The sequence below is a fragment of the Eretmochelys imbricata genome, chromosome 6, assembly GCF_965152235.1.
Source record: "Eretmochelys imbricata isolate rEreImb1 chromosome 6, rEreImb1.hap1, whole genome shotgun sequence".
Classification (NCBI taxonomy): domain Eukaryota; kingdom Metazoa; phylum Chordata; order Testudines; family Cheloniidae; genus Eretmochelys; species Eretmochelys imbricata.
In genome coordinates, this window is record NC_135577.1 from 124,034,940 (window position 1) to 124,057,561 (window position 22,622).

At 42.1% G+C, this 22,622-nt stretch overlaps 1 protein-coding gene across 3 annotated transcripts in view; it reads left to right on the top strand.

Moving 5' to 3' along the window:
• Nucleotides 1-22,622, top strand: part of DLGAP5 (DLG associated protein 5) — a 50,145-nt gene that overhangs the window by 18,964 nt on the left and 8,559 nt on the right. The window contains exons 8-16 of one of the 3 annotated variants that reach the window (XM_077819588.1): nucleotides 7,593-7,894; nucleotides 8,351-8,478; nucleotides 8,575-8,698; nucleotides 9,309-9,394; nucleotides 10,681-10,841; nucleotides 12,955-13,047; nucleotides 18,151-18,373; nucleotides 19,770-20,004; nucleotides 22,545-22,614. In XM_077819588.1, coding sequence (XP_077675714.1) covers nucleotides 7,593-7,894; nucleotides 8,351-8,478; nucleotides 8,575-8,698; nucleotides 9,309-9,394; nucleotides 10,681-10,841; nucleotides 12,955-13,047; nucleotides 18,151-18,373; nucleotides 19,770-20,004; nucleotides 22,545-22,614 — 1,422 coding nt within the window. The remainder of the gene's footprint in view (nucleotides 1-7,592; nucleotides 7,895-8,350; nucleotides 8,479-8,574; nucleotides 8,699-9,308; nucleotides 9,395-10,680; nucleotides 10,842-12,954; nucleotides 13,048-18,150; nucleotides 18,374-19,769; nucleotides 20,005-22,544; nucleotides 22,615-22,622) is intronic. The other 2 variants (XM_077819589.1, XM_077819590.1) reach the window with 2 other exon arrangements.

Consider the following 22,622-nt stretch of genomic DNA (forward strand, 5'->3'; position numbering starts at 1 on the left):
CATTTCCCCCACCCGCATGCCCACCCTCCACCCCCCTACTTCCTGATTGACTGCAGACTATATAGTAAAACTTGAGTTCTGCTTTGCTATACCTTAACCAATCATGTTCCTGAAATTTAACTAACCAATCCTAACATATTGTAACATGATTATGTACCCAATTATATCCCACCACCTTAATTAGTTTACACCCAGCAAAATTAATTATACAGCAGACAGAAACAATCACAGAACCAGACAGAAACCATGCAAATAAACAATAGCAAAGTGGGAACTATAATGACAAAACAGAAGTGAGGATTTCACATCCCAGCTATTGATAAATGAGTTCTTGCCAGACAGGATGCTATCAAACTAAGTTTCCTTTTACATTTTCTAGGCACTTCCCTTTCTCTGGAGGTGATAGGCACTATCAGGACAGGATTGTATTCTAACAGCCCAATAGCACCTTATTTCAATGTGACTAGTTTGGAATGTGAGGATGTGTCATAAATATAAAGGGAAGGGTAAACCCCTTTGAAATTCCTCCTGGCCAGGGGAAAGCTTCTCTCATCTGTAAAGGGTTAAGAAGCTAAAGGTAACCTCACTGGCACCTGACCAAAATGACCAATGAGGAGACAAGATACTTTCAAAAGCTGGGAGGAGGGAGAGAAACAAAGGGTCTGTGTGTCTGTCTATATGCTGGTTTCTGCAGGGGATAGACCAGGAATGGAGTCTTAGAACTTTTAGTAAGTAATCTAGCTAGGTATGTGTTAGATTATGATTTCTTTAAATGGCTGAGAAAAGAATTGTGCTGAATAGAATAACTATTTCTGTCTGTGTATCTTTTTTGTAACTTAAGGTTTTGCCTAGAGGGGTTCTCTATGTTTTTGAATCTAATTACCCTGTAAGATATCTACCATCCTGATTTTACAGGGGGGGATTTCTTTATTTCTGTTTACTTCTATTTTTATTAAAAGTCTTCTTGTAAGAAACTGAATGCTTTTTCATTGTTCTCAGATCCAAGGGTTTGGGTCTGTGGTCACCTATGCAAATTGGTGAGGCTTTTTATCCAACATTTCCCAGGAAAGGGCGGGTGCAAGTGTTGGGAGGATTGTTCATTGTTCTTAAGATCCAAGGGTCTGGGTCTGTAGTCACCTAGGCAAATTGGTGAGGCTTTTTACCAAACCTTGTCCAGGAAGTGGGGTGCAAGGTTTTTGGGAAGTATTTTGGGGGGAAAGACGCGTCCAAACAGCTCTTCCCCAGTAACCAGTATTAGTTTGGTGGTGGTAGCGGCCAATCCAAGGACGACGGGTGGAATATTTTGTACCTTGGGGAAGTTTTGACCTAAGCTGGTAAAGATAAGCTTAGGAGGTTTTTCATGCAGGTCCCCACATCTGTACCCTAGAGTTCAGAGTGGGGGAGGAACCTTGACAGGATGTGATCGTTCGCTTCCCAGCTTATGGCTGCCTCTGTTGCTTAGCCAAAGGCCTTAGCCTAAGAACAGGGTCTCAGACTGTCACAGTAAGAGAAGGCCCTTACACCGGCAGACAGTGATTTTGATTCTTTTATACCTCTATAACTAGCCAAGTGATAAGAATACACCTAAATTATTAAAGTACAGGCTTTTGCAGAGAGGCCTGAATATCTATATCCTAACACTGCCTCCCCGAGAGGCGATAGCTATGTTGATGGGAGAAGCTCTCCCTCTGACATAGCACGGTCTACACTGGGTGCTAGGCTGATATCACTGTCACTCAGGGGTGTGGATTTTTTACACCCCTGAGCGATGTAGTTTATACCTATATAAGTCTTTATGGTAGACCTGGCCTAGATATGACTTCATCAATTGAGACACTATCTCAAAATTCAAGCCAGAAACCTCCAGGGAAGAATTTAAGGTGTTTGTTGGAGAGGGCCATCTGGTGGCCAAAACTTCATTGCAAGTGGCCCTGGATATGGTGGACACCTCTTTTAGAATTACAGTAGAACCTCGGAGTTACGAACACCAGAGTTATGAACTGACCAGTCAACCAAGCATCTCATTTGGAATGGCAGTATGCAATCAGGCAGCAGCAGAGACCAAAAGAAAGCAAATACAGTACAGTACTGTGTTAAATGTAAACTACTAAAAAAAATAGTAAAAGGGAAAGCTTAAAAAATTTGGCAAGGTAAAGAAGCTGTTTCGGTGCTTATTTCATTTAAATTAAGATGATTAAAAGTAGCATTTTTCTTCTGCGTAGTAAAGTTTCAAAGCTGTATTAAGTCAATGTTAAGTTGTAAACTTTTAAAAGAACAACCATAACATTTTGCTCAGAGTTATGAACAACCTCCATTCCCGAGGTATTTGTAACTGAAGTTCTACTGTATGGCATCAGCTGTGACTATGAGAAGGGCCTTATGGTTGCAGAATTCTGGCATAGTTCTTGACGTTCAGCAGTGTATCAGGGACTTACCTTTCAATGGTCACATTTTGTTTTTGGAGAGAACTGATGAGACTTTACATTTTGTTTAAGGACTGCTGGGCCACTTCGTTTCCTAGGGGTTTAAACCCTGTCCAGAAGGAGGCATAATTACGGAAGTCAGCAGCAACAGTACTGCTCACAGCCATTTTTAAGGCAGTAATCTTTCCCTGTTAAGCAGCAGGACTCCTCTAGGAAAGGGCATAGATTGCAGAGGAGGAAGCCTTCTGTGTCTAATTTTAGCTAGCAAGCCCAGCACATTGTCCTCCATTGAGTAAGCAGCCATTTTGACTTTCAGGTCCAGGACAGCATTCCATTTGTGACTTCGGTGCCCCCATCTCTTCAGTTTGGGAATAGGTTGTCTTGCTTTTATGGTGGTGCTTGGGATACAGTAATCCCTGACAAATGCGTGCTAAGCACCTTCAGATTATGCCATTCAGTTCCTCTGCATCTCTCCTACCATGTCCCTCCTCAAGAACCCTTTTTGTGAGCCACTGTTTCTTCAGTTGGTCTAAATTCTACGTGCTTAGAGAGAGCTATAAAGGCGGTCCCGCTGCATCACTGGGAAAAGGGATTCTATTCCCAATATTTCCTGGTCCCCAAACCCAAAGGAGGGATGAGGCCAATTCTTGATCTCCACATCAAATACGTGTGATTCCGTATGGTCACTCTAGCAATGATCCTTTTTGCATTAACTCACAACTGGTTTGCTGCCCCAGATCTTCAAATGCTTATTTCCACATAATGATTTTCTCAAGCTATAGGAAGTTTCTGAGACTTGTCACGGCAGGTCAACATCAGTATGCTGTGCTTCCACTTGGCCCGTCCTCAGCTCCTCGTGTTTTTGTCAAATGCATGGTGGTAGTGACTGCATACCTCAGGAAAAGAGCAATTCACATCTTTCCGTATCTGAACAATTGATTAGTGAGGGTCAAGTCAAGACAAGTCCTCTTGCATGTTCAGTTCACATTGTTACCCAGGGTTTTCAGAACCCAAAGCAGTGGCAACTTAACTGTTTCACTCCAGGCGGTGTCAGGAATAAATCAATAGGAACACAGTGCTTCTGGATGATGAAAATTGATAAAATAAGTATGCTCTTATTTAAAACTACTATTTATTAAATTTAAGCACACAGACATAAGCAATAGGTTTAGAACATCTCAAATAATTACCTAGAATCTGAGATTGTCTACTGCTGACCTGCTGCTAATTACTCACTACACTCTCTTTCCTGCCAGGGAGTATGGCATCAGGAAAAAGTCTCTCGGGATAGCCTCAGAGAACTGTTCCAAAGTACACTCTATTGTCTTTTTATAACTAACCTTTATAAAACACACTGCTCATAGTAACCCCTACAGGTTCATCACCTCTCCTAACTTCAATAAACTACTTATTAACAAAACATTCCTAACAATCTTAGTCATAATAAGCTTCTGTATCAAAGGTGCCCAAACTCAATGTCTCCATCCACTTATTTTCTTTCAGTCTCAGTTTGTTGACTCTTTTCTCCCCTCCCATTCTGGTTAGCAGAAACTGCATGCCTACAGCTAGTATTTGACCTTATCTCCAGAAGCATGGCTTGTCCAAATTAACCCTTAACGATGTGGTGGTCTATTTTATTAATTCAGGGTGGCTGAATGCACACAATATGGATGCAATTAGCTTGATCAAATTCTGGGGTAACATTCCCCTCAATTCCAGGGCAACAACAATACACCTTTTCAATTATGTGAGTCTGATCTTAAATGAGGGGAGGTTAAACATTAATACCACTCAAAAAATCAAGTTCATTGGGGCCCTACTAGATTCTATAAGATCCAGGGCATTCCTACCAAATGAGCAATTCCAGGCAATTTGTTGCCTGTATCTGTCTCTCTGCTTTCACACTTCTACTGCCATCTAAGTGTGCCTGAAGTTAAGTCATATGGCTGCGTGCACTTACATGGTCCACATGCAAGATTTCACATTCGTCCTCTTCAAACCTGGTGGAGGTTGGTCTGTTGCCCAAATTGTCAGGTATTGGATGGGCTGGTCCAAGTGCATCCAGTGGTTCTGAACTCCCTTCAGTGGTGGACAGTTCAATGCAAAGTATACCAAGGTGTTCTCTTTGCTTGTGTTCTCCCCACATCCCCTTAGAGAGGATCATAGTGACAGATGCTTCCACAATAGGTTGGGCAGCACATCTGGGGGAATTGAAGATACAAGGTTTATTGACAGAGCAGGAAGCATCTCTTCATATCAATGTTGTGGAGCTTCGGGGCATTTACAATGTATGCAAGATATTTCAAGTGCAGATTGTGTCACAGCAGTTCACGTACTCACTAACAACATCACCAGAATGTATTATGTGAACAAATGGAGGAAACCACTCCAATCAGCATCATCAGGAGATGATAAAGTTCTGGCAGTTCTGAATCAAAGAGAACATCATTTCCGCAGCTGCTTGTTTACCAGAGACCCAGAATCGCTTGGCCAATCATCCAGCAGGAATTTCTCCGAGAATCACAAATGGTATCTGAAGAGTGGTATACTGAGGACCATGGGATATTCCTGCTATTGACCTGATTGTGACAGACGACAAGAAGTGCAATCAAGTTTGCCCTCGAGCAGGTCTCAGTCCAGATTCCTTAGCCAATATCTTTCACGTGAATTGGGGATCAGCATTGATGTATGCTTTCCCCTTGATCCCACTCATTCCTCGGGTCATTCTCAAGCCAAGAATGGATCATGCCAGACTAATTCTTATAGCACCAGTTTGGCCAAGACAACGTTGGTTTTCTAACCTCCTCAGTCTTTGTCCACCCATTCCTCTTCCTTGTTGACCCAATCTATTGACTCAGTTCTGTGGTCAGATTTCACAGTCTGCCCCCAGCATGAATATTAGTATGGTTAGATAAAGAAAACTGCTCAACAGATTCTGCTTAGCAGTAGAAAGCCCTCCACTAGGGCCTATCTATGAAAAGTGGAAACATTTTCCCATTTGATGCCTAGGCCGGGGGATTCCACTGATGCAATCCTGCATTCAGGACGTCCTGGAGTACCTGTTACACCTTCAGTCCTCTGGTCTGTATCTCAGTTTGTTGAGGGTCCATGTGACAGTGATTTCAGCATTTCATCCTGAAATCCAAGGACAATCAGTTTCCTTGAACTCCATAGTAGTCAGATTTCTGAAAGGGGTCTCTTGTCTCTTTCTACCAGAGAAGAAAGTGAGACTTAATACTGCGTTAGCCCCCTTATGGGTTCTCCCTTGGCAACTTGTTCTCTGTCTCTCCTAGGCAGAAAGACAGGGTTTCTTGCAGCCATAACTTCTGCGAGAAGAGTTAGTGAGCTGTAGGGCCCTGATGGCAGACCCTCTATATACTCAGTTTTTCAAGGACAAGATTGCCTTGACACCTCATCCTAAATTTTTAGTCTCGGGGGGGTGTCACTATTTCATCTTAACCAGCATGTTTACTTACCCATATTTTTTCCAAAATCTCATTCCAATGCTAATGAACAGTGTCTTCATTCCTTGGATGTGAGACAATGCATGGCATTTACTTGGAAAGAACTAAATCATTTTGTTTCCTTGTCTTTTTATTTCCTTTGCGGATTGCAAAAGGGTCAAGCGCTCTCTATGCTGGCAATTCCAAGGCGGATAACATCCCATGTTACAACCGCTTGTTATGGGATAGCTCAGACCCCGCCTCTGCAGAGATTAAGAGCCCATTTGACAAGGTCCCAAGTGACACTGATCGCATTTCTCAGTGACATTTCAATATTGAATATTTGCAGGGATGCTACATGGTCTTCCATACATATTTTTACCAAGCATTATGCTGTTACATCTGCGTTCAGACCAGACATGAATTTTGGGAAGGCAGTCTTGTTGTTGCTCTTTAAGGAGACTTCAAGCCCCACTTCCTTCTGATACTGCTTGTGAGTTACCCAAGTGGAATACATGTCTGCAACCACTCAGAAAAGAAAAGATTGTTACTTACCTGTACTGTAATTGTTGTTTGAGATATGGGTGCAGACTTATATTCCCCGATTCACCCTCAGTCCCCTCTGCCTCAGAGTCTCAGTTCTTGACATTCAGTATGAAGGAAGTGACGGGGAGCAGGGCAGCACTGCCCTTAAATAACCTGGGGAGGGGCCACAGTCGTGAGCACCATCCCTTTGGGTACTGCTAGGCAAAGTTCTCTAGCTTTGGTGCACTTGGCATGCACATACCTGAGTGGAATACACATCTTCATCCACATCTTAAAGAACAACAGTTGCAGCACAGATAAGTAACAGTCTTTCAGGATTCCAGTGCTATAATTTAGGATGGAGGCCTTCATTCTGTCTATTGCTTGGCTAATGTGCCTAAGTATTGGAAGTACACTCACCCTGTAACATCACCAATATCTAGGTAGAACAGGCAAGCTGAAGATGAAATGTAAGCCTCAAACTCAAAGCAAGGGAATTCAGTTATCTTAAATAAGACTTAAGGAGGATTAGATCTAAATTTAATCTTCTAGAGCAGTGGTTCTCAACCTTTCCACACTACTGTACCCCTTTCAGGAGTCTGATCTGTCTTGTGTACCCCAAGTTTTATCTCACTTAAAAACTACTTGCTGAGAAAGTCAGACCTAAAAATACAAAAATGTCAGAGCACACTATTACTGAAAAATTGCTTACTTTCTCATTTTTACCATATACTTATAAAATAAATCAATTGGAATATAAATATAGTACTTACATTTCAGTGTATAGTTTATAGAGCAGTATAAACATTTAATTGTATGAAATTTTAGTTTGTATTGACTTCACTAGTGCTTTTTATGTAGCCTGTTGTAAAACTAGGCAAATATGTAGATTAGTTGATGTACCCCTTGGAAGACCTCTGCGTACCCCCAGGGATACGTTTACCCCTGCTTGAGAACCACCTGATAGAATTTCTTTCCACAAATTATCTTGATTTATGGATGACTCCAACTACTGGTCACTTCTTTTAACGTAAGTATTTGTCCCAAAAATGTGTTCTGTATTGTTATCTAATGACTAAAGTCCTGTAGTACTTGCAATAATGTGGACTAAAGTTGAAATAGAAGTGACAATAATCTCTCCTTTATCTCTACTATAAGAACTGGTTTAAATGTTTGTTTTGTCTACCTTGTGCTGTTACAGGCACATAAACATGAAGTGGAAGGAAATACTTTAATGGATCAACTAACTGAAGTCTCTGTCAGTAACTCTAAAAATCCAACATCAGAAGTCCATCAGGAAGAGACCCTACTGGAAAAGGAAAACATATCAGTGACACACATTCCGGTTCCATTGAGACAGAGAACACGTTCTTTTGCTCCTCAGAACTTTGTGTTTCAGCCCCTAGATGGTTTAACAACTTATAAAGTTACACCCATGACTCCTTCCAGGGCAAATGCATTTTTGACCCCCTGTCTCTCCTGGAGCCCTATGAAAATTGAAGCGTAAGAATTCCCTCTTCTAACTTTGTTTCCATTACAACTTAGACCTTGGTGATGAAAAAGGATTCAGATTGCAATGTCAATTCTGCTGTGGAAATCTGTCTAATGTTAAACTGTAACAGTATGTCAGCTGAAGGAGATCTGACATTTAATGAAATGCTTTCTGATCACTACCCGCCAAGCCTATATTTGACTGTGTAGTGGTAAAGGAAACCATGGTCTATAATCATGTGCCTTTAGAAGTAGAGCTCTCTGCAGTCTCTTGATATATGCTATGAAATACACACTTGTTGCTTTCTAGTAAAAATAGTTTGAATTCTCAAGGCACAAATGTTTAACATTTAGATTTGATTAACTGTACTTAAAAATGCCTTGTTCCTGTAATGTAGTATATTATTGGCCATGTTAGCCAATTTTAAGGCATGCCAAGTAACTCTTTCTAACTTTTCTGTTCCTTAGTAATATTTCTAAAGAAGAATCAAGAAAAGAGTGTTTGTTTAAAAGTCAAGCTTCACCTGCTCAGGAAGGGACTGATAAAAGCTCTCAAGAACAGCAAATTGGTACACATTCACTGAAAGTGAAGGATGGTATAGTATTGTGATTCACATTTAATGTAATCTTCTCTTCCTTGTTTGGCAAATGCAGTGTCCTGGTGATCAAATATCCTTCATATGTTTTTTCAGAATGTGTCTCAACCAAGACGCAAGATGCTATGCAGAGTTCAAATGAAACTATTCCAGTGTCTGCAGATATCCCAGCAATTGAAACCAAAGGAGGAGAAACAGATCATGATGTACCCTATTTCAGGTTTGTGTTAAGATTAGCGTCCTACTTAGCTAACAAGACTTCAGAGCAGAGCACTAAAAACTAGAATATCCATAAAACACAAACTCAATAAGTCACTTTAAACTCTAATAACACAAATAGTAAGAGGTTTTCATGGTAGTTGGATAATCTGAGTCATGTTTAACTCTCATACTGGCCTTTCCTAGAGTTCTTAAATCCAGTGACAAACCATCTCTTAAATGTTAATTTTTAATAGATCAGTGTCTTCGTCTTTCTATATGTACCAAGCAAATATTAATTACTATTCTCTTTGTGCTTTGTTTGTATTCTATACATATTGAATAAAAACAGTTTAAAGTGATGAAGACGAATGCCTTCTTAACCCTAGGAGAGCGAGCTGAGAAAGTTCCTCTTTTTATCAGTCTCCAAGACTGGCTGCTTAGAATATACGAGCAAGCTATAAAGCCTATCAAACCATTCCTAGAGCAGAAAGAAGAAATCTTTCCCTCCTAGTAAGAGACTAAGAGATAACACCAGCAGCTGCAAAAGTACTAATGGCAGTTAGGGAGAATCAATTTTACTCTAAAATATAACAGAGGTTGGGTATCTCACTTTTTTCTTTTCTTTTTAGAAACGTTCTTGCCTCTGAGACTGAGAGGCTGATGTCACACTGTCTCCAGTGGGATGGAAAGTTTGACCTGGACATACCAGAGGATGGTAAGAGAACAAACACGTAGTAGGGCACAGAATGGGTTTCATCCCAACCCCATATTGTCTGATCACTGGGGGTGGGGGAAAAAGCATAATTTATTTTGACTGTATGGGCCAAATTGCATTGGTTGGGACACATGAAAAAACTGTATTTGGCAAAGTTTAGAGTTTATCCAGAATATTTTTAAATGTTAACATTAAAGCTCACAGAGTGTCAGAGTTTCAGGCTAGAAGGGACCACTAGGTAATCTAGTGTCACCTCTTGTATAACACAGGCCACCAACCCTACCTAGCACCCACACATTAACCCAACAACCGAAATGAGACCAAAGTCTTACAATCCACAGGACACTAGACTATATGAGCCACAGGCAGAGACTAGGAGGGACTGAGGTACACCAGTGACCGAGGCCCCCACAATTGCAGGAAAATGATTAAGTGACATACACCCAGATAATCCTGGCAAGTGACTTGCACCCACATGCTGCAGAGGAAGGTGAAAAAACCCCAAGATCTTTGCCAATCTGACGTGGGGGGAAATTCCTTCCCAACCCCCACATATAGTGATTAGTTACAGCATGAGCATTTAAGTCAGAACCAGCAGACCAAGCACCTGAGAGAGAGTGTACTTGGTGCCACCTCAGAGCTCTGGCCACCCCTCAGCGTCCCATCTCCAGCCATGGCCATCTCCTGATGCTTCAGAGGAAGGAGATAAATAAAAACTCTCCCAGAATAGCTGGGGGGCGGGGGAAATCCCTTCTTGCCCCCTTCTGGTGGCCAGCTGAAACCCTGGAGCATGAGATTTAGGATGTAGCTTGCTAACACTAACAAAGTAAATGGAGTTGTACACCAAAACAACTTGTCATTTTCAAACTTTGCCCATTCTGTGCTTTTTTGGGTAACTTTTACAAAAAATAATAATAAAAATGCATGGAACATAGCCAAACTATATAATAGCTTTTAAACCAAATTTAAGACTTATCATAGAGTAACTGTTCTTGTCTGGGGAATATGAGTCCAATGCCATAGTCAGACCTCCTCTTTAAAGATCTCTGGAGGTTGTGCTACTTCTAAAAGTATCTAGCATGCCTAGAAGGGTTGCATATGGTGGTTGGCTGCTGCTCCATATGAGCTGTTTTGAAACATTGCTCTGGATGCAGTGAATCTGAAGTCAGGTTATACAGGGAAGCGAATTCTGGCACTCTACACTATTAGACATAAATAGATTAAACCACAATAATTGTAGAATGAAGTGTTCTTTTAATGTGTATCTTCAACTGTTTTACCATCAGCAAAAGATCTCATTCGGACAACAGTTGGTCAAACGAGACTGCTCATAGCAGAGAGGTTTAAACAGTTTGAAGGACTGGTGGATAACTGTGAATTTAAATGGGGTGATAAGGCGACGACATGCACAGATCTGGATGGATTTTGGGATATGGTTAGTTTTCAGGTATGCACTTAAAATGTTAAACTACAACAAAACACAGAACCTCTACGGAATTCATGTGAAACTTCTTCCAATCCACTGTGTTCATTTTATGGAGGCTGCATTTGTAGATTTTCAGACCCTAATATATTGTATTTTGTGTACACAAAACAAAATTATAAGTGCTGGTTTAGTAGTCTAATGGTAACCTGTACACTGTAACACAGCTGTGTATGATCCCAAAGTGGGAGTACTGCAGAAGCAAAACAACTTGCCCTGTTTTGAGAGTAGTGGGGAAGAACATCTACAGACCCCCTTCTGTGTGTTTCAGAGAGCAGTAGTGAAATGCATTTGAGCCTGGGGGAAATGAGCCTTTCCTAAACTGGAATTTATTAGTGCCTCTTGTGTCCTTTTTTTAAAAATCAAAAGGCAAAAATGTATTTAGCTTGCAATTATCACCCAAGGGAACCGGAGTTTGTCCTTGGATTTTCTCAGGGAAGTGGGTGGGTCTGCCTCCTGGAAAGTCACAGGCACTTAGGAAGAAACCTTTGGTTAATGCAGCCAACTTTGTATATGCTGAAAGAATGGAATATGCTGCTACACACCTATTCGGTTGCTGGAAAGGCATCAGAAAACCTTTACCTAGGAGGAAGCATGACAGTGCTGTGGAGACAAACTTGGCATAAAAAAATCCCCCAGTTCTGCCCAGTTCTCCCTCACTACTCAGTCACTTGCACATGCTGCAAGTGAGAGATGGGAGGGGAACTGGTGGAATCGGATGCACGTTACCGCAGAGAACCAGTTCACCAGGGACGGACCAAGTGTTGTAACTCCAGACTGACGGGACAGCAAACTCCTTATCACATTCAAAGACAAGCCAGGGAGATGGTACTATTGTAGTACAAATTTATGTCTATAGTCTCAGGCTGTCAAGAACAGGGACTGAACAGGCTAGGAAAAGGAATCTAGGAAAGGAGGCAGAGGTATAGCAAATCTTGCGACAACTCTACACTAAAAATGTTTCCTACCTAGGAGAGAGCCTGCGCTTCTGGGTGTTCCCATTGTAGGTACTGTTGCACAATAATGTGTTCCACATAGCCCTTAAACCTAACGATTTCTAAGAAAATTTCTATGACACAACTTAATTTCTCACTCTTGATTTCTAATTCAGCATGTGAACAGTAGGCTGGAAGCAGACTACTTTAATTCTAGGTGCTGGATTTCCTGAAGGTGATCCAATGTTTTCTTTCATTGGATCATCCAGTGTGGCAAGGGCTGTTTTGAATAAACCCAAGTGTCTTTGAATCTAATATGTGTATATTAGTGTTGGTCACATCAGCTATGTTAACTGGGAGCCAGCGATTCATTTCTCCCACTAGAATCTGTTGGTAGTTCTATATTTAATTGGAAAAGGTACAGAAAAGGACAACAAAAATGATTAGGGGTATGGAACAGCTTCCATATGAGGAGAGATTAATAAGACTGGGACTTTTCAGCTTGGAAAAAAAAAGGCTAAGGGCAGATATGATAGAGGGCTATAAAATCATGACTGGTGTGGAGAAAGTAAATAAGGAAGTGTTATTTACTCCTTCTCATAATACATGAACTAGGGGTCACCAAATGAAATTAATAGGCAGGCAGCACGTTCAAAGCAAACAAAAGGAAGCATTTCTTCACACAATGCACAATCAACCTGTGGAACTCTTTGCCAGAGGATGTTGTGAAGGCCAAGACTATAACAGAGTTAAAAAAAAAAAAAAAACTAGATATATTCATGGAAGATAGGTCCATCAGTGGCTATTAGCCAGGATGAGAAGGGATGGTGTCCCTGTCCTTTGTTTGCCAGAAGCTGGGAATGGGTGACGGGACGGATCACTTGATGATTCCCTGTTCTGTTCATTCCCTCTGAAGCACCTGGCATTGGCCACTGTTGGAAGACAGAATACTGGGCTAGATGGACCTTTGGTCTGACCCTGTATGGCCATTCTTATGTTCTTAATGTAAAGGTACCTAAATACACAATAAACCGCCTGTTTCATGCTTAAAGAACATTTGATTGAAATAAGTTACACTAGATTTACAGCTGCATATCTCAACCATAACCTAGTTCTGCAATGTTTTCTTGAATCTTCATCAGGTAGAAGATGTGAATAAAAAATTTGATAACCTTAGTAAACTTCAAGAGAATGGTTGGCAGCCAGTTAACATCCCAAGCAAAAGAGCCATCAAGGTATGTGCGACTCCTAAAAGTCTGCTCTAAGACTTAACATGTAAGAGTTTTGAACAGTTCTAAATAACTGGTAGAATTTTTATAGTATAAGGGTACTGTGCCTCCTGAAGCCCTGCTCATCCAGTTTTTCCTCTCTAAATACAACCAGTAACATTACAGTACTTTCAAAAAACAGTCTTCACCCTTCCCCCACCCCAATTAATTGAATAAGCCAAACCCCTGAGCGACATAAATTACACAGACTTAAGTGCTTGTGTGGACAGTGCTATGTCAGGAAAACCAGATGTTGGTCCAGTTGTGCTGGCAGGGCATGAGGCAGTGTTTCCCTACTGACCCAGTTATGGGACTGTCCGCCACTGCTAGGGCCCTGAGCTGGCACCTGGTGGAGTAGGGTGGGCCTGGGTACCCCTACGCCCTGCCACTGTCCCACATATAGGGCTGGCTGCATACTCACCCTAGGCCAGAGGGCCTGCATCGTTACTCAGAGATTGCTGGGTGATTGCTTGCCCCAGCCAGGAGGCTGAGAGCTACAAACTGTTTGTTTGCTCTGCTCCACCCAGAGGGCCAGAGCTCAGAAACAGCTGTTGTTGTTTGCCCCAGCCAGGAGGCTGAGGGCCATAAACTATTGACTACTCCGTCCACACTCAAAGAGCCAGAGCCCAGACCTACTGCTGTTTGCCCCTGCCAGAAGGGGGTGCCACAGACCCTGAGGGGGAAAGCGGCTGCAAAGCCCAAACGTCAAGTGTAGTAGCTCAGTTGTGGTCTAGAGAGAGGACTCTGTCGGTGTAATATTAACTCAGTTTGATTTTTCAGGTGAGGTCTTTGCAGTCATGCCAGTGGCAAAACTAGGAAGTTATGGGTGACTTTGCTAAACCTGTGCTGTAAATGCTAAACTGTAATAAAGGGGAGTAAACGTAGGACAGTTCCACTATTGGGGTTCGAATACTTTTGATTTTTTGGGTATGAACAGTCTGACACACTCCAAAAACATAACTGTTAAAGACAGGTTTCAGAGTAACAGCCGTGTTAGTCTGTATTCGCAAAAAGAAAAGGAGTACTTGTGGCACCTTAGAGACTAACGAATTTATTTGAGCATGAGCTTTCGTGAGCTACAGCTCACTTCATCAGATGCATACCGTGGAAACTGCAGCAGACTCTATATATACACAGAGAATATGAAACAATACCTCCTCCCACCCCACTGTCCTGCTGGTAATAGCTTATCTAAAAGCCATTTCCAGCACAAATCCAGGTTTTCTCACCCTCCACCCCCCCACACAAATTCACTCTCCTGCTGGTGATAGCCCATCCAAAGTGACAACTCTTTACACAATGTGCATGATAATGAAGTTAGGCCATTTCCTGCACAAATCCAGGTTCTCTCACTCCCTCACCCCCCTCCAAAAACCCACCCCCATACACACACAAACTCACTCTCCTGCTGGTAATAGCTCATCCAAACTGGCCACTCTCCAAGTTTAAATCCAAGTTAAACCAGAACATCGGGGGGGGGGGGGTAGGAAAAAACAAGAGGAAATAGGCTACCTTGCATAATGACTTAGCCACTCCCAGTCTCTATTTAAGCCTAAATTAATAGTATCCAATTTGCAAATGAATTCCAATTCAGCAGTTTCTCGCTGGAGTCTGGATTTGAAGTTTTTTTGTTTTAAGATAGCGACCTTCATGTCTGTGATTGCGTGACCAGAGAGATTGAAGTGTTCTCCGACTGGTTTATGAATGTTATAATTCTTGACATCTGATTTGTGTCCATTTATTCTTTTACGTAGAGACTGTCCAGTTTGACCAATGTACATGGCAGAGGGGCATTGCTGGCACATGATGGCATAAATCACATTGGTGGATGTGCAGGTGAACGAGCCTCTGATAGTGTGGCTGATGTTATTAGGCCCTGTGATGGTGTCCCCTGAATAGATATGTGGGCACAATTGGCAACGGGCTTTGTTGCAAGGATAAGTTCCTGGGTTAGTGGTTCTGTTGTGTGGTATGTGGTTGTTGGTGAGTATTTGCTTCAGGTTGCGGGGCTGTCTGTAGGCAAGGACTGGCCTGTCTCCCAAGATTTGTGAGAGTGTTGGGTCATCCTTTAGGATAGGTTGTAGATCCTTAATAATGCGTTGGAGGGGTTTTAGTTGGGGGCTGAAGGTGACGGCTAGTGGCGTTCTGTTATTTTCTTTGTTAGGCCTGTCCTGTAGTAGGTAACTTCTGGGAACTCTTCTGGCTCTATCAATCTGTTTCTTTACTTCCGCAGGTGGGTATTGTAGTTGTAAGAAAGCTTGACAGAGATCTTGTAGGTGTTTGTCTCTGTCTGAGGGGTTGGAGCAAATGCGGTTGTATCGCAGAGCTTGGCTGTAGACGATGGATCGTGTGGTGTGGTCAGGGTGAAAGCTGGAGGCATGCAGGTAGGAATAGCGGTCAGTAGGTTTCCGGTATAGGGTGGTGTTTATGTGACCATTGTTTATTAGCACTGTAGTGTCCAGGAAGTGTATCTCTTGTGTGGACTGGACCAGGCTGAGGTTGGTGGTGGGATGGAAATTGTTGAAATCGTGGTGGAATTCCTCAAGGGCTTCTTTTCCATGGGTCCAGATGATGAAGATGTCATCAATATAGCGCAAGTAGAGTAGGGGCTTTAGGGGACGAGAGCTGAGGAAGCGTTGTTCTAAATCAGCCATAAAAATGTTGGCATACTGTGGGGCCATGCGGGTACCCATAGCAGTGCCACTGATCTGAAGGTATACATTGTCCCCAAATGTGAAATAGTTATGGGTAAGGACAAAGTCACAAAGTTCAGCCACCAGGTTAGCCGTGACATTATCGGGGATAGTGTTCCTGACGGCTTGTAGTCCATCTTTGTGTGGAATGTTGGTGCAGAGGGCTTCTACATCCATAGTGGCCAGGATGGTGTTATCAGGAAGATCACCGATGGATTGAAGTTTCCTCAGGAAGTCAGTGGTGTCTCGAAGGTAGCTGGGAGTGCTGGTAGCGTAGGGCCTGAGGAGGGAGTCTACATAGCCAGACAATCCTGCTGTCAGGGTGCCAATGCCTGAGATGATGGGGCGCCCAGGAGTTCCAGGTTTATGGATCTTGGGTAGTAGATAGAATATCCCAGGTCGGGGTTCCAGGGGTGTGTCTGTGCGGATTTGATCTTGTGCTTTTTCAGGAAGTTTCTTGAGCAAATGCTGTAGTTGCTTTTGGTAACTCTCAGTGGGATCATAGGGTAATGGCTTGTAGAAACTCGTGTTGGAGAGCTGCCGAGCAGCCTCTTGTTCATATTCTGACCTATTCATGATGACAACAGCACCTCCTTTGTCAGCCTTTTTGATTATGATGTCAGAGTTGTTTCTGAGGCTGTGGATGGCATTGCGTTCCGCATGGCTGAGGTTATGGGGCAAGTGATGCTGCTTTTCCACAATTTCAGCCCGTGCACGTCAGCGGAAGCACTCTATGTAGAAGTCCAGTCTGCTGTTTCGACCTTCAGGAGGAGTCCACCTAGAATCCTTCTTTCTGTAGTGTTGGTAGGGAGACCTCTGTGGATTAGTATGTTGTTCAGAGGTATTTTGGAAATATTCCTTGAGTCGGAGACGTCGAAAATAGGATTCTAGGTCACCACAGAACTGTATCATGTTCGTGGGGGTGGAGGGGCAGAAGGAGAGGCCCCGGGATAGAACAGCTGCTTCTGCTGGGCTGAGAGTATAGTTGGATAGGTTAACAATATTGCTAGGTGGGTTGAGGGAACCATTGCTGTGGCCCCTTGTAGCATGTAGTAGTTTAGAAAGTTTAGTGTCCTTTTTCTTTTGTAGAGAAGCAAAGTGTGCGTTGTAAATGGCTTGTCTAGTTTTAGTAAAATCCAGCCACGAGGAAGTTTGTGTGGAGGGTTGGTTTTTTATGAGAGTATCCATTTTTGAGAGCTCATTCTTAATCTGTCCCTGTTTGCTGTAGAGGATGTTGATCAGGTGATTCCGCAGTTTCTTTGAGAGCGTGTGGCACAAGCTGTCAGCATAGTCTGTGTGGTATGTAGATTGTAATGGATTTTTTACCTTCAGTCCTTTTGGTACGATGTCCATCTGTTTGCATTTGGAAAGGAAGATGATGTCTGTCTGTATCTGTGCAAGTTTTTTCATGCAGTTGATAGATTTCCACTCCATACGGCTAAATGCAGTGCCTTGCATAATGACAGGTTTCAGAGTAACAGCCGTGTTAGTCTGTATTCGCAAAAAGAAAAGGAGTACTTGTGGCACCTTAGAGACTAACGAATTTATTTGAGCATGAGCTTTCGTGAGCTACAGCTCACTTCATCAGATGCATACCGTGGAAACTGCAGCAGACTCTATATATACACAGAGAATATGAAACAATACCTCCTCCCACCCCACTGTCCTGCTGGTAATAGCTTATCTAAAAGCCATTTCCAGCACAAATCCAGGTTTTCTCACCCTCCACCCCCCCACACAAATTCACTCTCCTGCTGGTGATAGCCCATCCAAAGTGACAATACAGTCTGCCAAGTGGAAGGTAGGTAATTGCTTCCAGTGACTCATTGGACTAACAGTCAGGGCTGTGTGCGTTCCACAGTTTGGCTGTAGAATCCATTCTTTGCTGCAGAACTATGCACCAGAATATAAGCTTCAATTAAAAAAAATTGTTGGACCCTTGTGGTTAGGAAGAGAAACTTTACAGGTAAGCTAGTAGCATCCCTTTTGCTGTAGTCCATGATGTCCTGCATCTCTATCTCCTGGCCACTAGGAGTCTCTGCAGCCCACTGCTTACAAGGACATGAGAAAAAGAAACCCTGATTGCCATCAGCAAGGTGTCAGAAAAAGTTTTGAATTATAGGCTTTTACTTCAACACTCCTTGAAAAGAAATTGCTCTGCTCTTTTTGTCCATTCCCCAAACCCAGAAATAGTTGAATGATAGTACAAGAGATCATGGACATGAACAGGGATGACCTCTCCAGAAATTAGATTTCTCATAACCATCTTTGTATGGGCACTATTTACAGTGGCCAGCAGCTCCGGAGATGTTCTTGCATAACTGCTTTTTGTCTCTAAGCTTTAAGATGTGATAGAGATTCTTTCTACAACTTTCAGAAGAAAGCTGTCCCAAGTGGGATATCTAAGCCGAAACAGGGGGCTGCTGGAAGAACTGCTGCCCGAAACCGTATTGCTGCCATAAGAGCAGCCATGAAGGAGAAAATGAAGCAGGGAGAGACAGCAGCTGACTCTGCAGCCCAAGAGATGCCAAAAGAAGAAGAAAAGGTGGTGTTTGAGGCAGGATTTTTCAGAATTGAAAGTCCTCTCAAATCTTTTGCAGGTCGGTGAAGTTCATTCCTATTACTGTGATCCGATACTGCTGGTGGGACTTCCTCCCCCTGTGCTCCAGTTTGAACTTTGTGGATTATATTTGATGCTGTTGTCTCACTTCAGTGTCAGGTGGAATGGTATTTCACCTTTGTGTAAATTCATTACACAAAGAACTGAAGGCAGTTGTTTTGCATGGATGAAGTTATTTGAATGAATTCACTCAATTGAGATGTCTACTGAAGTAAATCAGGCAGTAATGTGACAATGGTTTGTATACAATTTTCAGCACCTGGTTAACTACAAAGCTTTATGTTGAGTATTCTTGCTTTACTCACATGACTAAACAGCCTCTAGATCTCTGTAAATAGGTTATGCCCTTTGTTACTGTGCTAGACCTATGTTAACCCATAGTTAAGAGAGCAAAGGAGTACACAAGATCTTTCTTCTACTGCAATCTAATTATGAAATCCTTTTTCTCAATAGCCTTGTTCCCAGTTGGCTCTGAACCATTAGGAGCGGTGTTCAGCTTCTTTTCTCTACCATCTTTCCAGGTGTTCAGTCTGATTCTAAGAGTGTGTTCTCAACTCCTGTTGTTCTTGGGTATAGATTCTTCCCAAAAGTAGCAGAATTCTTTTAATGCACGTGACTAATACCTTGAGGTCTTTGAATTAAAAGGATTCAGCAACATTGGCTTTAAATGCCAAGATGGTGTCCACTAACAAATCTGAATCTGTCAGTTGAAACAAGGTGAGTAAGAGAGACTCTGTCACTGGACCTACTTCTATTGGTGAGAGAGACAAACTGTCAGGTTTACACAGAGCTCCTCTTCAGGTCTGGGACATGTACTCGGAGTGTCACAGGGAAATACAAGGTGGAACAGATTTTTTAGCATAAGTAGTTAACACATCAAGGGACCATTCATGGTGAAGTGGCCCTTTAGCACCTCTCCAGTCATAGGTGGGGAAAGGTGTGGGGAGGCTGGGGCAGGGGTTTAAATTGGTTACAGATTGCTGTAATAAGCCAGAAATCCAGTGTCTATGTTCAGTCCATGATTTTTAGTACCTAGCAAAGTTACAAATTTAAGGTCCCAGGCTTATCTTTTGATGGAGGTGTCCTGAAAGGAAACCTGCACGAGGACTGAGAGGTCCAATACAGTGATCGCTTTTTGAAAAGTATTCGCCCATGGGTGATAGTGACCTATTCACGCTTGTCACCTTTGTTCGTATTCTACCTGGTAGATTCACAATAAATTATTCTTAACTTGCCATCTGAATAAACCACTTAACTTCAACCAATTGAAAAAATAGCAAATTAGAAAGTGTTTCTAATCAGAATCTTGGTCACTGAATTTGTCCCATCCTATAGAAACATGTCCCATCTAATGAAACTTTAAACACATTTTTCAGCTTTGCCTTCCAAAACACCTGGCAGATCTTCCCAACGGATTTCTAAACAACTGACAACTCCAGGATCAGCTAGTAGAACTTTGCTCCAAAGCAGTCTTGCCATTCTCTGCAGCTCTGAGGACGCTGTTGCAAAACAGACTCCACCAGCAGCCAGTGGCTTTCATGTTCCAGAAAATCCTAATGGGCTACAGGCTCCTACTAGAAAAACTCTGTTTGGCAGCACACTTGAACAAAGGTAGACACTTGAATACAGCTTCATTCTAACTTCAGTTGCTGCAGAAGTTACTAGTTAACTTTTACATGGGAAAATTTAGACTCCCTCTCAGCACATACAGTTGTCAATATTAATGTTTGCTAAATCTTACCATTAATTCTGCCTGGGTAAAAGATATCAAGTCCTTGTTTTCCTCCCTCCACTGACCTAAAAAGGCTTTGCATCTCAAACATAATTTCATTGTGCATAAGTATACATTTAATTTCTGTCCAGAAAATGAGTTGTGTAGTGAGTAGTGACCATGACGGTAGGAGAGAGAACAGCATAATAAAGACAATGGATTTCAAGAAGGCACACTTTAGCAAACTCAGAGAGTTGGTAGGTAAAATCCAATGGGAAGCAAGTCTACGGGGAAAAACAATTGAAGACAGTTGGCAGTTTTTCAAAGAGACATTATTATGGGCACAAAAGCAAACTATCCCACTGCATAGGAAAGATAGGAAGCCTGGCAAGAGACCACCCTGGCTTAACCAAGAGATCTTCAATCATCTAAAACTCAAAAAAGAGTCCTACAAAAAGTGGAAACTTGGTCAAATTACAAAAAATGAATACAAACAAATAACACAAGTATGTAGGGACAAAATTAGAAAAGCTAAGGCACAAAATGAGATCAAACTAGATAGGAACATAAAAGGAAACAAGAAAACATTTTGCAAATACATTAGAAGCAAGAGGAAGGCCAAGGACAGAGTAGGCCCATTACTCAATCAGGGAGGAGAGACAATAACAGAAAATGTGGGAATGGCAGAGGTACTTAATGACTTCTTTGTTTCGGTTTTCACCAAGAAGGTTGGTGGCAATTGGATGTCTAACATAGTGAATGCCAGTGAAAATGAAGTAGGATCAGAGCCTAAAATAGGGAAAGAACAAATTAAAAATTACTTAGACAAGTTAGATGTCTTCAAATCACCAGGCACTGATTAAATGCATCCTAGAATACTCAAGGAGCTGACTGAGGAGATATGAGCCATTAGCAATCATCTTTGAAAAGTCACAATAGGAAAAGGACAAATATGGTGCCCATCTATAAAAAGGGAAATAAGGACAACCTGGGGAATTAGACCAGTCAGCTTAACTTCTGTACCCAGAAAGATAATGTTTGCAAATAGATTGCTTAATTTGCTCCACCTAGAAGATAATAAGGTGATAAATAACAGTCAGCATGGATTTGTCAAGAACAAATCATGTCAAAGCAACCTGATCGCTTTCTTTGACAGGGTAACAAGCCTTGTGGATGGGGGGAAGGGGTAGATATGATATATCTTGACTTTCATAAGACTTTTGATACCATCTTGCATGACCTTCTCATAAATAAACTAGGGAAATACAACCCAGATGGAGCTACTATAAGGCGGGTGCATAACTGGTTGGAAAACTGTTCCCAGAGAGTAGTTATCAGTGGTTCACAATCGTGGTGGAAGTGCATGATGAGTGGGGTCCTACAGGGATCGGTTCTGGATCCGGTTCTGTTCAATAGCTTCATCAATGATTTAGATAATGGCATGGAGAGTACATTTATAAAGTTTGTGGATGATACCAAGCTGGGAGGGGTTTCAAGTGTTTCGGAGAATAGGATTAAAATTCAAAATGATCTGGACAAATTGGAGAAATGATCTGAAGTAAATAGGATGAAACTCAATAAGGACAAATACAAAATACTCCACTTAGGAAGGAGCAATCAGTTGCACACATGCAAAATGGGAAATGACTGCCCAGGAAGGAGTACTGTGGAAAGGGATCTGGGGGTCATAGTGGTCCACAAGCTAAATATGCATCAACAGTGTAACGCTTGTTGCAAAAAAAAGCAAGCATCATTCTGGGATGTATTAGCAAGAGTATTGTGAGCAAGACATGAGAAGCAATCATTCTGCTCTACTGTGCTGATTAGGCCTCAGCTGAAGTATTGTATCCAGTTCTGGGCGCCACATTTCAGGAGAGATGTGGACAAATTGGAGGGGGTCCAGAGAAGAGCCACAAGAATGATTAAAGGTCTAGAAAACATGACCTATGAGGGAAGATTGGAAAATACTGGGTTTATTTAGTCTGGAGAAGAGAAGACTGAGCGGGGACATAACAGTTTTCAAGTACTTAAAAGGTTGTTACAAGGAGGAGGAAGAAAAATTGTTCTTCTTAACCTCAGAGGATAGAACAAGAAGCAATGGGCTTAAATTGCAGCAAGGGTGGTTTAGGTTGGACATTAGGAAAAACTTCCTAACTATCAGAGTGGTTAAGCACTGGAATAAATTGCCTAGGGAGGTTGTGGAATCTCCATCATTGGGGACTTTTAAGAGCAGGTTGGACAAATACCTGTCAGGGATGGTCTAGATAATACTTAATCCTGCTCTGAGTGCAGGAAACTGGACTAGATGACCTCTCAAGGTCCCTTCCAGTTCTATGATTCTATGATAACTGCAGAACAAACTATTTAATGGGGTCAAGGTTGGCTATGCCAAAAGCTGAGAATGGTTAGAGAGGACTGAATGTTCAGGTTTCTTTTTCAGTGGCTCCCCACTTGCAGAAGAACAATGCTCTGTGACAGATGGTGCAGCAGAGAGAACTAAGAGAACTAATGTGAGTTG